This window comes from Siphateles boraxobius, unplaced genomic scaffold (assembly GCF_051911475.1).
Source record: "Siphateles boraxobius isolate OS27281-9 unplaced genomic scaffold, OSU_SipBor_1 19, whole genome shotgun sequence".
NCBI classification, from domain to species: Eukaryota; Metazoa; Chordata; class Actinopteri; order Cypriniformes; family Leuciscidae; genus Siphateles; species Siphateles boraxobius.
Genome location: NW_027508799.1, coordinates 27,064,303 through 27,077,306, shown reverse-complemented (window position 1 = coordinate 27,077,306; position 13,004 = coordinate 27,064,303). Strand labels below are relative to the sequence as shown.

Here is a 13,004-nt window from a genome sequence, read left to right as displayed (position 1 = left end):
AAGAGATTATCAGAGGCAAATACCATGAGTGAAGGGGGTTTGCGGAGATAAATGAAGGTATTTGTTTAATACAGACTTACTTTATGCAGCTGCCAAGTTCTGAAAGGAAATGGAGAGGGGGTTTAGCTGGATAAGAGACATATTCAGTGTATGAAAATCATCCAAAAGCTAAAAATGGAAGATGATTTAGGCACGTCGCCCACATTGGGGGGATTTGTTTAAAATCCTTTTGAGTGATTCATTGTCAACGAAGCAAAACACAGAAGTAGTTCAACTAATTAACCTGCGTGTGGGTGAATTCATGTCTGTATGCTTATTGAGTGCCTGTCTACCTGGAATTTATGGAAACAATTTCATATCTCTTATAAACATGTGTTGCTGAAATGCCTTTGGAAAACTTTGTTGGATTTATGATTTGTAGTGTAGAACAATTGTTCGCATCAGAAGAAAGAGAACTCGTGTCAGTTGCAAATCTTACACAGACCTTTATTGTTCTTAATAGTTGATTTTTATACAACATACTGTACATACAGGCTTCCACAGTCCATCTCAATACTGTACATCCATTCTTCTCGGTTACAAACTTTTACAGACATTACATTTTCAAGTGGTCATAACATTCTTTAACCTTCTTTAACAGTTCGTTCTCTTAAACATACTTTTCATCTTTCCTTCTCAAAACAATATCTTGGCTTTTTACCAGTGTTTTAAACCATCTACTTCATGAAGACACTACTAAATAAAAATAAACGCAAACCAAAGTCCATGGATGGTTGCTAATATCGAGTAGCGCCAATCATCAAGTCCATCTAGTCGTATCCAACTCTATTCCAAAGTTTCCTTCTAAATATCACATCAACATTTCTCAAGCCCTCATTCAACATTCAAGTTCTTTTCTACGCGACTGTCAGTTCTACGTCAACTTTCTGCTTCGACAAGCATGTACATGCACTGGGCCCTCATGATAATACAGGCAGGACTCAACAAGTAAAGCTCCATGCAAGATGCTACATTGTAATATTCATCCATCATTTTGGGGCGTGGAAAAAAATATGGCTCAGGTTTGATTTTTGCATTTACAAAAAGTCAAATTTTCTAATTGGAAACTAAAATCATATTGCTAGCTAACATAGCATTTTTTTCTTGATAAATTATACCTTCTGGTTTAAATATAAAATGGAGCTGATAAAATATCTGTTTTATGGGAATGTACTTGTAAGACTTTACTTCCAGTAGAGCTATGAATCAGACTTTTAAAAAGTATTCATTACTTTCATCTCTTTTCTCAGTGGGTATTCTTCCCTTCTAAAAGCTAAACACAGTGCTTTTAATAAAAACAAAAAAGAGCTACAGTAAATATCTTATTGAGAAGTTTACAAAAGTATAACTTTAATTACAAAAAAATCAATATCATTAAAATAAAAAACAAACAAAAAAGACCACACTTAACAGTAAACAAGACTCGATGTGTGAACTTGCGTTTTTACACAAATCAACATGGTTATTTAAAGTGTGCGGGATGTCTTCAATCTTCAATCCCTTGAGATTCATACAGTCGCCACACAAATACTGTCTTTCTGGTACTGGTGTGGCCCACGTGGACCTAGGAGGGTTTTTGGGGGAGGGTTTTGGTAATAATAGCTGCCATTGTGGACAGTAACACAAAAACACTGCTGTAGAAACAGTCTTTACACACACATAAATACAAGTCCTCCACATGTTGCCACTCCATCTAAGTCTTTACACCATGGTCTCCTTCCTCTTTCCCAGCGAGCAGAGTGAACGCTTGTCCTTTTTAGATTTGCGAGGCATGATGGGGCCGGAAATCGAAGATGATGAAGAGGACGAAGAGAGGGTGGAGGTTGCAGAGGGAGTGGGGCTGGGGGGCTCCTCGGAGCTGGGGGAGGAAGGGGCGGAAACTGCGGCTCGCGGACAGTTCTCATCCATCTCTTCCATATGGATGACGGCGGAGACTGTAGACGAGCGCCGTTTGGCACAAATGTCGGTACTGGCTGGGGTGGACATGGATTCATTCTCAGGGAGCGGTGAATCTTTCTGGGTTGACATGGCGCTTCGGAGGCAGTTGAGCCACTGTTGCTTGTGGAAGATGTCATTGACCTGCAGTGTGTGGGACTGACCCTGAGATGAGTCCTGGAAGCGCACCCGGAAGATGTTCTTGGCTACATGGGGGGAAAAAAGACTCAAATGAGCAAAAGTAATGGAATAATAAAGGAAATGATGTGATCAGCCTGACACTGTGAGGCATTAACCTTACCTTTATCTGCATTACTAAAGGCCCCTCGGAATGAGCCGCCCATGCGAACGTCTCCGTCCTGCAGGTCTTCCAATACGAGATCCTGCACCGGGATTGGCTGGCGGTACACTTGGAAACAATGCTGTTCATTCCGTGTCACAGGCCGGGTCAAGACCAGAACCTCCGTGAACAGAAAAACATGCAACTTCTAAGGAGAAGAATGGAAGAAAAAAAGAAGACAAAGGAAAAAGAGAGGTCTGGTTATTGACATGTTGTTTGAACGTTGGACTGATATGCAAGTATTAACAGTTTTCCCCCCCCGGCGCTCTCAAAGATTCCCCTGTCATTGTGTCATGTGTTTGAGAGATAAAGGGAGCCAATTCCTTCCCTCTGATGGCCTTATTTGGAATATGGTGGCTTTGGTGTTTATATTTCCAGAAATTGAAAGACAGAAATGATTTGCCCCCAGTGGTTCATACTATAATGGCTGTGTTTGTGTGGAAGACAAACTCACCGTGCCACTTTTGTTGCGAAGTTCACCATGGCAAAGCAGGCTTTTGCACTGCTCTATGCATGGGTCTTTCTGTCTATCATCCAAATATTCCAGCTTATCGATATAGTATTGACATTCTGACTCTCCTTTCTTCATGTTGATGTCAGCCAACACAGCCTGAATAATGCTTATCTGGAAAAGAGAAACAAAGGCAGCATTAACACCAAAAGTCACTTAAACGACACAATTTGAAAGCCTAGTTGCTAGATGTGTGTTTGTACTTACCGCCTGCTCAAGGCTTGCTGTGTCTGGATGATCTGGTGGTGTGTGTCTTAAAATCTCTTTCAGAAGAAGGGGGTATTTGACCAATCGTGAACGGGGGATGTCCAAGAAGCTCCACAAGTCTAGTTTCCTGCTGAAAGGTGACTCAAGGCAGCGCTGTAAGAAGTCCTGAACTCTTGGGTCTTGTTTCTTCTGGTCAAGCAAGGCTTTTGCGGCTAACTGGTTACTGCAATATTCCGTGTACGCATTCAACCTGGGCAGCTGTGGAGGACAGCGAGTGTTAAGTCTGTAACACTCTTACAATGCTCAACAATTCATGTGCATTTCATAATAATATAAAGACAGCAAAAAGATACTTACCCAGTTGACAAAAATCTTGCCGATCTGTCCCACTGTGCCATTTCGGCCTGTAGCCTTCGCCAACTGAGCGAGAAGATCTTATTGGGTAAAGAATAAGTTAGCATTAATTGTCGCATTACTTGAATGCTAAAATAATAAGATGTCCAGGTAAGATATCTACCTTCATGAAGAGGAATATAAGCATCCAAGTCTCCAAAGATGTCTGTCAGCTCCTTCTCAGACATGATAGAAAGTTTCAGCATGGGATCATGGTACGCCTGGACACACAAAATGAAAAAAATGAGTAAATAATAGCTACAGCCTCTAATTTTAAAGAGAGAGACATTTTTGGCTATAAATGGAGGAAGGAAGCCAGCCAATATGTCTAGCCAAGAACTTATTTGGTCTATTTGCTTTAAATGTTCCAACCAAAAATCGAAATGTACAAACCTTTCGGGCTAACTTCAGGTCTTCAATCAGGTCCTGTTCTCCCCGAGACAGCTCAAAAATTGCCTGGAGAGAGAGTAAACAAAATGGTCACATTCAAAACTAAGAAGATAGTTCAGGTATTTTTAGTCAAGCCCCTACATATCAATCAGATTCTCTCTTTGGTGAGAAATATTTGAGGGGCTCACAGTTTGCTGTAATGTCTGATAACTAAGTCTAGTTGTGAATGAGAGGTGGAGGCTTTGTGCGTCAGACCAGCCAGTCTATGTGAGCACTGTACGTCTGACTCAGACGGCAGAATACAGCCAGACTCCCTCCGCTCCATTCCATTGCGTGTTAAGAACACACGCCAAAAAAACACAGCCAGAATGAGAGCGGTAGAGCGATGGAGAATAAAAACAGAGGGAGAAAAGGAACAGGGCACTTTCCAAGCCCCAGGCCCTTTGGGTTTCATAAGTCTCACAGGCCTGATTCAGTAGCGTCTGGCAGGGAGACTACGAGTGGATTTAATAGTCTAGGTTTTACAGTGCTGTCTGGATTCCATAGTTCCGTCTGTACTCACCTCTTGTCTCTTAATCTCTTTGGTGGAAAAGGTTCCTTTCTGGTGGACGTCCAGAGTCTCGGACCAGAGTGTGCTGTTGCGGCGTTTGGGTGGTGTGGGAGCTGCGGCTTTGCTGCAAGGCTTCTGCTGGGGCACGCCCGGAGACCGCCCATCACCCCGGAACGAGGCCTGGAGGGTCTGGCCGAAGCGTCGGACGGCCCCATTCTTCGCGGGAGAGATGAGGTTCGCCAGCGAGGTCACTCGGCCAAGAGGCCTCACACGCTTGGTACAGGGTTCCTATGAGACACATGGATGAAAATAAACGTTAAAATTTAAATCACCCCCTACGGACCACAACAGATTCCTTAGTGCTTCATCAAATGCACAACTGCCAATACAAGAAGGCTATAGTTGAGACCACAAGTTGCCACCTCACTTAAACAGAGGCTATCGTATAATTCACAGGATAAACTCCTCACTGGTGCGGTTATGAAGGGGTCATCTGCAGGTCAGGTTGATTGGTGTTTCCTGGGCGACAGACAGCTAGGCGGAAACTTTAACCTCTTGAGTTAGCAGCTGTTATGCCCAACAAGTGAGATTGACCCTCTCAGCAAAAAAAATTATATCTCTCTCAACATATACACACATAAAAACACGAACAAAACCCTCTCTGACTGCAGCCCTGGACACCCAGGGTTCAAGAGGCATGACTGGAATGTAGGAGACTCCAGTCAGCTGTCCCACGCTGATGACCCACACACACGACCCACACACACATTTGACATCATGGCCTAGCTATAGTAAACAGGTCTCCAAATCAGAGCACTTAATAGATACATTTGCTCTTTCAAGCAACTGCATGCTTGAAACAGTTTGACAACATTGGTTGTGTGTATTTATTTGGGTCAGAGGGACCACCATGGTGAGTTACAGATTTGACCCAGGCCTTGTAAACAGGCAGCACTCTACACCCCTCTTCTCTTTCCTTTCTTCCATTAAGAGCTGTTTATGGTTTCGTGTTGAGGCAGGCCCTGTAGCCCTAGCGTGAGAGATACAGGCGCACCTGAACCCCCTGGAAGAGGGGGAGGTGAGCACTCTCAAACCCTACATCCATAATGACTGGGCCTCCAGCCAACCTCAACAGACCTGAGAGGAGAGGAGAGGGGAGGGGGATCAAAGCAAAACAGATCTGAGACGTTGATCCTACACTCAGTCGAGAGATCTGACTGAAAAAAACTTCTACCGTTCCTGGAACAATGTGAGCTTTGTCGTCAAAAAGTGTTTGTGTCTTACAGGCGGAGGGGACAAAAAGCACTATGTGCTTGGCACTTTTTAAAATGCACATTTCAATAGATTTTCCAGTGCAGGATGGTTTTCCAGCTGCTGGAAGTATATAAAAAGGCATGTGTTGTTCTCATCTTGGCAAAGTGAAACCACATCATTCCACTGCCCGGCGGAGACAGCTGCCGAGCAGATCTACAACTTCACTTTGGTAGGAACTGCAACTGTGGCCCAAGCCCAACTGAACTTGGCCGCCCAATTCTGTCCGCCTGTCCTTCCTCCGCTGTAACATATCATGCAAGTAAACATGAAGACCACATCTGAACCTTCTCCAAAGGTGGCCAAAAACACAAGATGTTGGGGAGACAGAACGCAGAGGAAGCAGTCGGACTAAACGCTAAATTCAAAAGACCACAGCAGTACCTGTGTGAGCGATTAGTGGCTCTACGCAAATAATCAGAGCGTTGCTGTTGCCCATTGTGCTCTTCCTGCTGTTTAGGGAATCCCTGCAATAACAAACACTTTTTGGAATTATAGATCATAGTGTGGAAAGAGCAACATGTAGACAGACAGATAGACTGATAGTGTGGCTATTTCTGGTTGTGTTGACTTTTTAGGGACCCCCCTGGAGAGTTGGAATGGGAGAACATTGGGATCAGGGGGAAGCCTCCCCCACAGGAACTAAAGTTTAGATGACTGCTGTGTAACATTTTGTTTGTTTAGCTAATCTTTGGAGACATAATTGTCACTAGAACCTCAAAAGGTAAAACAAAATTTAGTAAAAAAAAATTAATACAATACAAGGTTTCCTTTTTAGGAATATGGTTTTAAGGAGTCTTAAGTCATTATAATTAGCTGTACATAAAAACAATGCAAGTCTATGGTATTGTTTCTGTTCTTTCTTCAAAATCCCTCTGATGGACGGATTAGATTAGAACTTATTGTTTGATTACGTGGCATAGGTAATGCATGTGATTTATAAAACTAAAGGAGAGAACCAAATTAACTAGTGTTGTGACTTAAGCAAAGCTTTGAGCCACAACTTCCTAAAAATCTCCTTATTCATTCATAATTTGCTACTTCTGCTTTAGCCTTCCCGATAACTGAACCTTTTCTGTGGCCACTTCCGAATCAGAGTTGAAACCGCAAATAGGAATAGGAGCTTGCTGAAGAGAAGTAAGATTAAAGCTTATTTCTGGGTCTTGAATACATTTCTAAATGCTCAGAGCAGGGCTCAAGCATACCTGGGCTACAGGATGTGACTGCTTTCAGACATCTAGAATGCACTTAAATCTTTGCATATTCACACATTAAAAAAAAAAAAGCCCTGAAGGGTCCCTCAAACCATTAGTAAATATGTGAAACTTCTGCTCAGGTGTACAACCAAACACACAGGCTTTAAACTTCCAGTATATGCATATTTAGCCACCACTATGGGCAAGACAATTTCAAAAAATGTTTAAAACTGTTCAAATGTAATCCAGTAATTTAATGACTACTTAAGTTGCCCTTTAGCCCCATTTATTTGCAGAGCACTCACACACTCACTCTCAGCTCCTGCCCCACCAAACACACACTCTTGAGAAACACACCTGTGGTTTTTACTCCTTTAAAGGCCAGTGTGTGTACAAGATAACAACAGGGCAAGGTTCTGACTTGGCTGATAAAGAAAGTGTAGAAACTCAAACATGCTTTTATCAAGCAAAACAAAGAGCAAAAGAAACAACAGGACAGAATTTGTGATTAATCGCCTTTGGGTCTCACCTCTAGTTCTTTGTAAATCTGGTTCTGATAGTCTATCTTCTGCAAAGTCCGTTTGATAGGTACCACACAAGGTTCATCGTAAGCCACCATTTCTTTCAATAAAATCCACTGGTTGGTTTCTGTTATTTCCAAGGGTGGGCAATATTCCACAAGTGATTCTTAAATAAAAACGTGATGTAACATGAGGTCTAAAAACCTCAACGCCCCCCCCCCCAAATCGTGATTTGTCCGCCTAAGCGGAGCTTTCTAACTTCTAAACACACTCTTGGTGTGTGTGCTCTAACAATCTCTAACTTTGTTCTAGGGATGTGAGAGGTAGGGAGTGCTTATATACAGAGTTTTAAAAGGGCGGAGTCACTGTAAACTCACCAATGGCAAGAGGAAGGAGTTGGGGATATGTAAATGACTCTGAACAGACAAAGTCTGAGAAACCTGACTCTCTGCTACCTCACATCAACAAAGCTAAAATTTGACTTCTAGATACTATGATTCTACATTTCAGTAGTGTCCAAATGTTACTGTCCATAAAGCAGGAAAGCTTACAAAACCTTTTGTAAATAATAATAATAATAATAATAATTCTGCCTTTAATTACAGTTTAAGTGATAATATTTTAAAGTAATTTTAGATCTCAAAACAAACAAAAAAACCAACTAAAACCTCACAGATTCCCCACTTTGCATTACAAGTTTCAAGATGAAATGGAAATAAGCTTTTTTGCTAATAAAAACAGACTTGCTTTCACTATGCAATGTGGATTGGTTTATGTATGTCTTTGAGTTGCATGAAGGGTGTAAAGTACAGGCACATTTGCTTTGAGATCTGCCTAACGAAGACCTGGGTCGTTATCACCCACTCATCAGCAGGGGAGGGGGGTGATCAATTACAATATCAATCAGGGCTGAGGGGGTCACATGCACACAGAACTGGAGGCTGTCTGTGTATTGGAGGTGTGTGGGAAGGTCTGATGAGTCTCAGAAAGTTTCAGCGGTCCAAACCAGAAACTGACCCAGACCACGCCATAAACACATCCTGCTTCACAAAAGATGCTTTTCTCAGTCTATTTTACTCAGCGTATGCAAAACCACACACCCGTTGATTTCCACATTTGTGTGACCAAGGAATATGGTTCACGTACAGACCAAAAACTTTTACTGCTACCTTCCCACACGGTCAGCAGCGGTAATAACTTCAGCTACGCAAATGGACTAAAATTATGTGTCAGTGGGTTTTAATACAGATTTGTGTTAAAATGTGTGAAAGCATTGGGGTGCGTGTTAAGCAAATGGAGATGAACGATGTGCAGACTCTAAGCTTACCCTCCTGTGTCAATACAAGAGTGTGAAACAGGACATGCATTAGTGTGTTTGGATCAGGACCCTTTCCACTGAGTGGACGAGTCAAACGGAAGCAGTTATTTACTAATGAGGCTGCATTCAGTATACACTTTATTCTATTATTCAAAACATTACTCAATACCTATGTTCATAACAAATCTGTGTTAAAATCATTTATCTTTGTTTAATCTATTCACTTTTTGGAGATACACAATTTAATATTTAATAAATGAATTCAATAAATTGTTTAATTATGACTAATCAGTACTGCACCATAACGGTTGTGCACAAAAAATGAACATGGTTGAATGTTGAATATCAGTATGGGTGAAGTCAATAACAGGGTTCCTTCATTACCCATCCCATGAGGAGACACTTTCATACTGTTCTTGGTGTGTTTCGAGAGGTGTGGCAGCCATATTGCATGAGAGCGCGGCTCAGCCTGCACCCCCTGCGGGCTAACACCTCGACACACATGACAGCTGGACATCTGGGTGTGAAGCGCAAACACAGCACTCCTACTTTAGTGCTAAACACCATCACACAAAAGTGACTCACTTTATGGGGGCCGTGTGTGAGCTTGCCTGACGGGGAAAATGTGAGCTAACTTGCTACGCTCTGATCTGATAAACCTCAGTTGAATAGGCAGCAAGCGGAACGGTGTGCAGTGGATCATAGTGCTGCCCCCTGGTGAATAATGCAATGGTACTGCAGCCTAGGTGACTGCCAATGACATTTAAAATGTTATTACTGTTCCAGTATGCATCATCTGTACTTGTTAGGGGTGTAAGGATACCCTAATGCCACGATTCGATAAATATCGCGATACTGAACTCACAATACGATATTATTGCAATACTCCAAGACATATGATGAAAGGTTAACAATAAATGTACTGTTGATTAAAATTTTAAATTTGGTATTACATTGTGTGTGTAAATGAATAGGAATGGACTGGGTGATGGAAACCCAAAGCACAGGACAATAGAGACAGCAGAATAACAATATTCATGATTCTGAAGCTGAAGATACTTACTTATTTTAGACGAATAAACTTGCACTCTTTCACTGACATATATTTAAAATAAATGTAGGCCATTTTTTTACTGGTAGCATAAGACCCACAGACATTCACCCATTGCATTATTATACATTACATTCAACATTACATATAGAAGTTTAATGTAGTACTGACAAACTCTGAAAACTTGAATTTTTTTCTCACACCCTAATTTTCATTTTGGGGGAACTAAACACAATACATAATTTGTCTCTATCCACGATACATATTGTTGCATTTTTGTATTGCGATATATTGTTACACCCCTAGTACTTGTACAGACTTTGATTAGCAGTGTAAAAAACACAGTTTGTAACGGGGAACAATAAAGCCTTCTAGATAACCTCTTCATCCAAGTTCTTTGAAAGCTTCCAATTTCTCCTCAGTGGAGGAGGAAATTGTATCTGTAAAGGTACCAGTATTCATTCACTATAACAAAGGTGTGGTAACTGTGGTTACAAGACAAGCTTGTACTGGGTATAGACTGTAGATGCCTGTGACGTCTGAGTGTGTAGGTGTATCAACACAGGAACACCAACTGTTTTACGGTGGAATCACTATCGTTTAATGCCATCACTTGCCAATGATGGTTACAAAATGTACGTATATATGCAGTGTTTCCTATAGGATTCTGTGAGACTTCGTCCCTCTATGCCCCTGGACTTTATTGTGGACTCTCTTGTCAAACCTCTTTTTTAGTTGTGATGTAGTTTAAATCTATATTTGGTGTTTTATGAAGCCAAACAATTAATCATAATATTAATAATAAAAATAAAGTATTATTTTATTTAAAACAAATGCATGGAAATGGAATTGAATGACAAGTATATTATTTTACTTTACAGTAGGGAAATTACAATACTTTTATCCTAATTTCTTAGAGATAAACCCTTGAGCTTTTATTTGGGAGGAAAACAGCAGTTTCTGTGAAACAGGTTTACAGACAATCAAACACGTCTCAGTGAAGTGCTGAAATCATCTGTCCACAAAATGTCGGATTATGCAAATGTGATCATGTTAAATAGAGGTTTACCGATTTATCTGTTTACCGATTGAAATTATAAAGTACAGTACATTTTCATGGTTTAGTACTGTTTTTAAATTTTTGTAAAAGTTCAGCACTATTTTATGTGTTATGTTTGTTTTTATTCAGTATGCATTTAAAACTATCGGTTGATTTATCTGTTATCGGTCAGCGAGGGCCAACCTAGTTATCGTTATAATCCACTATCAGTCGACTTCTAATATTAAACTCACAGCACATGCCGAGATGGAGGTAGCTGCATTCACTGTGAACTGAGCTCCTCTAAAAAACAATATATGCAAAACTAAAAAGTTAGTTTGATGATGATGATTGCATCCGTTCTGAAGCAGGAAAGCACCAGTCTCCTTTGTAATTGCATAGAAAAGAGCAACCAAATACATTCATCAAAACATCTTTTTGTGTTCCGTTTAGAACTAGGCATGGGTGATATACCAGTAGACACGATTAACCGGTAGAAATTTGTCAACTGGCAGAGATTTTCTCTATCACGGTTACACATTCAAATTATGTTGCAGTGCTGTGCCATCACGGAAGCTTACCATTTGCATGCATTTTTAAACCTTTGAAGCGAAATTAGCAACATTAACAGCAAAAGAGTTCTGTTCATTTCTGTATATGCGCGCATTGTCTGAGATTATTTCTGAGCGCTGTCTTTTCTGACCGAGTTCTTTTTGCCACCTAATTGATCTTGAACGGTCAAATGTGTCTTAAAGCTTGTCTTAGCGAGTATCCTCGTAAACAGTACTTAACATGTCTTAAGTGAACGTAAACGGTCGAGAAAAAGCACATGTGTATCAGTATATTAGATCAGTGCATACGTTCTTAAAGTGAAAGCAGTAACAGCAAAGTGTTTTTAATGTTAATCAAACAACATAAGATAAAGAGAAACTGCTCCTGACTGAATCACTTTTGTAACTTTAATAAGAATGAATGTTTAATTTACACAGTGAAGATTATGCAGTGTTTTTTTATACATTGAATTACTTCATACAATTTATGTAGCCTAGTATTTCTTAAGTGCTTGAATTTTTCAGGCAGGTCCATTTGTCTTTGTTCCATTTTAGTTGTGTCCTATTGCTTGTAATTAGTTTATTTGTTCTTTTTTTTATTACTGGCGACTATTTACTTGTCTTCAGTGTGATATCATCATAACTTTATTTAAAGAAAAAATAAGGGCGTATATCACTATGGTGAAATAAAATTACTCGTATAGTTATATGAGATTTTGATCATATCGCCCATCCCTATGTGGAACAATATGAAGGTGAGGAAATGACAAGTGTTTCGATTCTTCTCAGTTCAAATGACAAGTGTTTCAATTCTTCACAGTTCAATGACAAGTGTTTCAATTCTTCACAGTTCATGAGAACAGTCAGTTGGCAACATCCTCTTATTAATTAAGAAACTGAAAGGAAAAACTGGAAGACCAACAGACAGATATCTAAACTTATGTTAAGTTATAATGAGACTTACAAAAATTTATTTTGCACAATAATAACCAATGTCAACATTTTGACCACAACTTTTGGTTACAACTTTTTTTTTTGTGGTCTCTTTGGCGTGCCACCAAAACTCCATCTGCACAAAACCGATAAAAAGCACAAACATCCTGATGTTTCTCAAATATATTTAACTCTGATTGAGTCAATGCACCCTCAACAAAGATGGTTGCCACCAAACAGAGCAGGTAACTAATAACACACCCCTCTGACCAGACACACAACACAGTCAGGACGCATACCACACACGCGTACAGCCTCTTTTTTTTCCCTCTCTTTCTCAGACTTGAACAATATAGATCGCAATCTGGTCTGAAGTGTTTGGTCAGTCTTCTAGCTAAATTAGTCACTCCATACAGAGAAAGAACTTCGACTGTAACCATGTAAAGGCAACATTATGACACTTCTCAGCTTGATTGTGCAAATTCTGCAGTTACGTTATGCCGAATATGAAAAGTAAGGCAAATCTCAATAGAATAGTCTGGGAGAGAATGGACAAGTGACTGTAACATTTCAAAAATGTGAACTGAAGAAATTAAGGCTTAATTCCTCAATGTTTTTAAATGTTTTTAACGTTTTCGGTCACACTTTAGGGTCCAATTCTCACTATTAACTACCTATTAACTATGATTTTGCCTCATTACTGCTTATTAATAGTTAGA

At 40.2% G+C, this 13,004-nt stretch overlaps 1 protein-coding gene across 2 annotated transcripts in view; it reads right to left on the bottom strand.

Moving 5' to 3' along the window:
- Positions 1-461: 461 nt before the first annotated feature.
- The window catches only part of net1 (neuroepithelial cell transforming 1), a 32,427-nt gene continuing 19,884 nt past the window's right edge, over positions 462-13,004 (bottom strand). Inside the window, exons 1-9 of one of the 2 annotated variants that reach the window (XM_077234651.1) lie at positions 7,402-7,706; positions 4,378-4,653; positions 3,819-3,881; positions 3,550-3,646; positions 3,390-3,466; positions 3,033-3,290; positions 2,769-2,939; positions 2,276-2,462; positions 462-2,180 (exon numbers count right to left, since the gene is read on the bottom strand). In XM_077234651.1, the coding sequence (XP_077090766.1) occupies positions 1,741-2,180; positions 2,276-2,462; positions 2,769-2,939; positions 3,033-3,290; positions 3,390-3,466; positions 3,550-3,646; positions 3,819-3,881; positions 4,378-4,653; positions 7,402-7,491 (1,659 nt within the window). In that variant the 5' untranslated portion in view covers positions 7,492-7,706 and the 3' untranslated portion in view covers positions 462-1,740. Of the gene's footprint in view, positions 2,181-2,275; positions 2,463-2,768; positions 2,940-3,032; positions 3,291-3,389; positions 3,467-3,549; positions 3,647-3,818; positions 3,882-4,377; positions 4,654-7,401; positions 7,707-13,004 lie in introns of those variants that run through there. The other variant, XM_077234650.1, reaches the window with a different exon arrangement.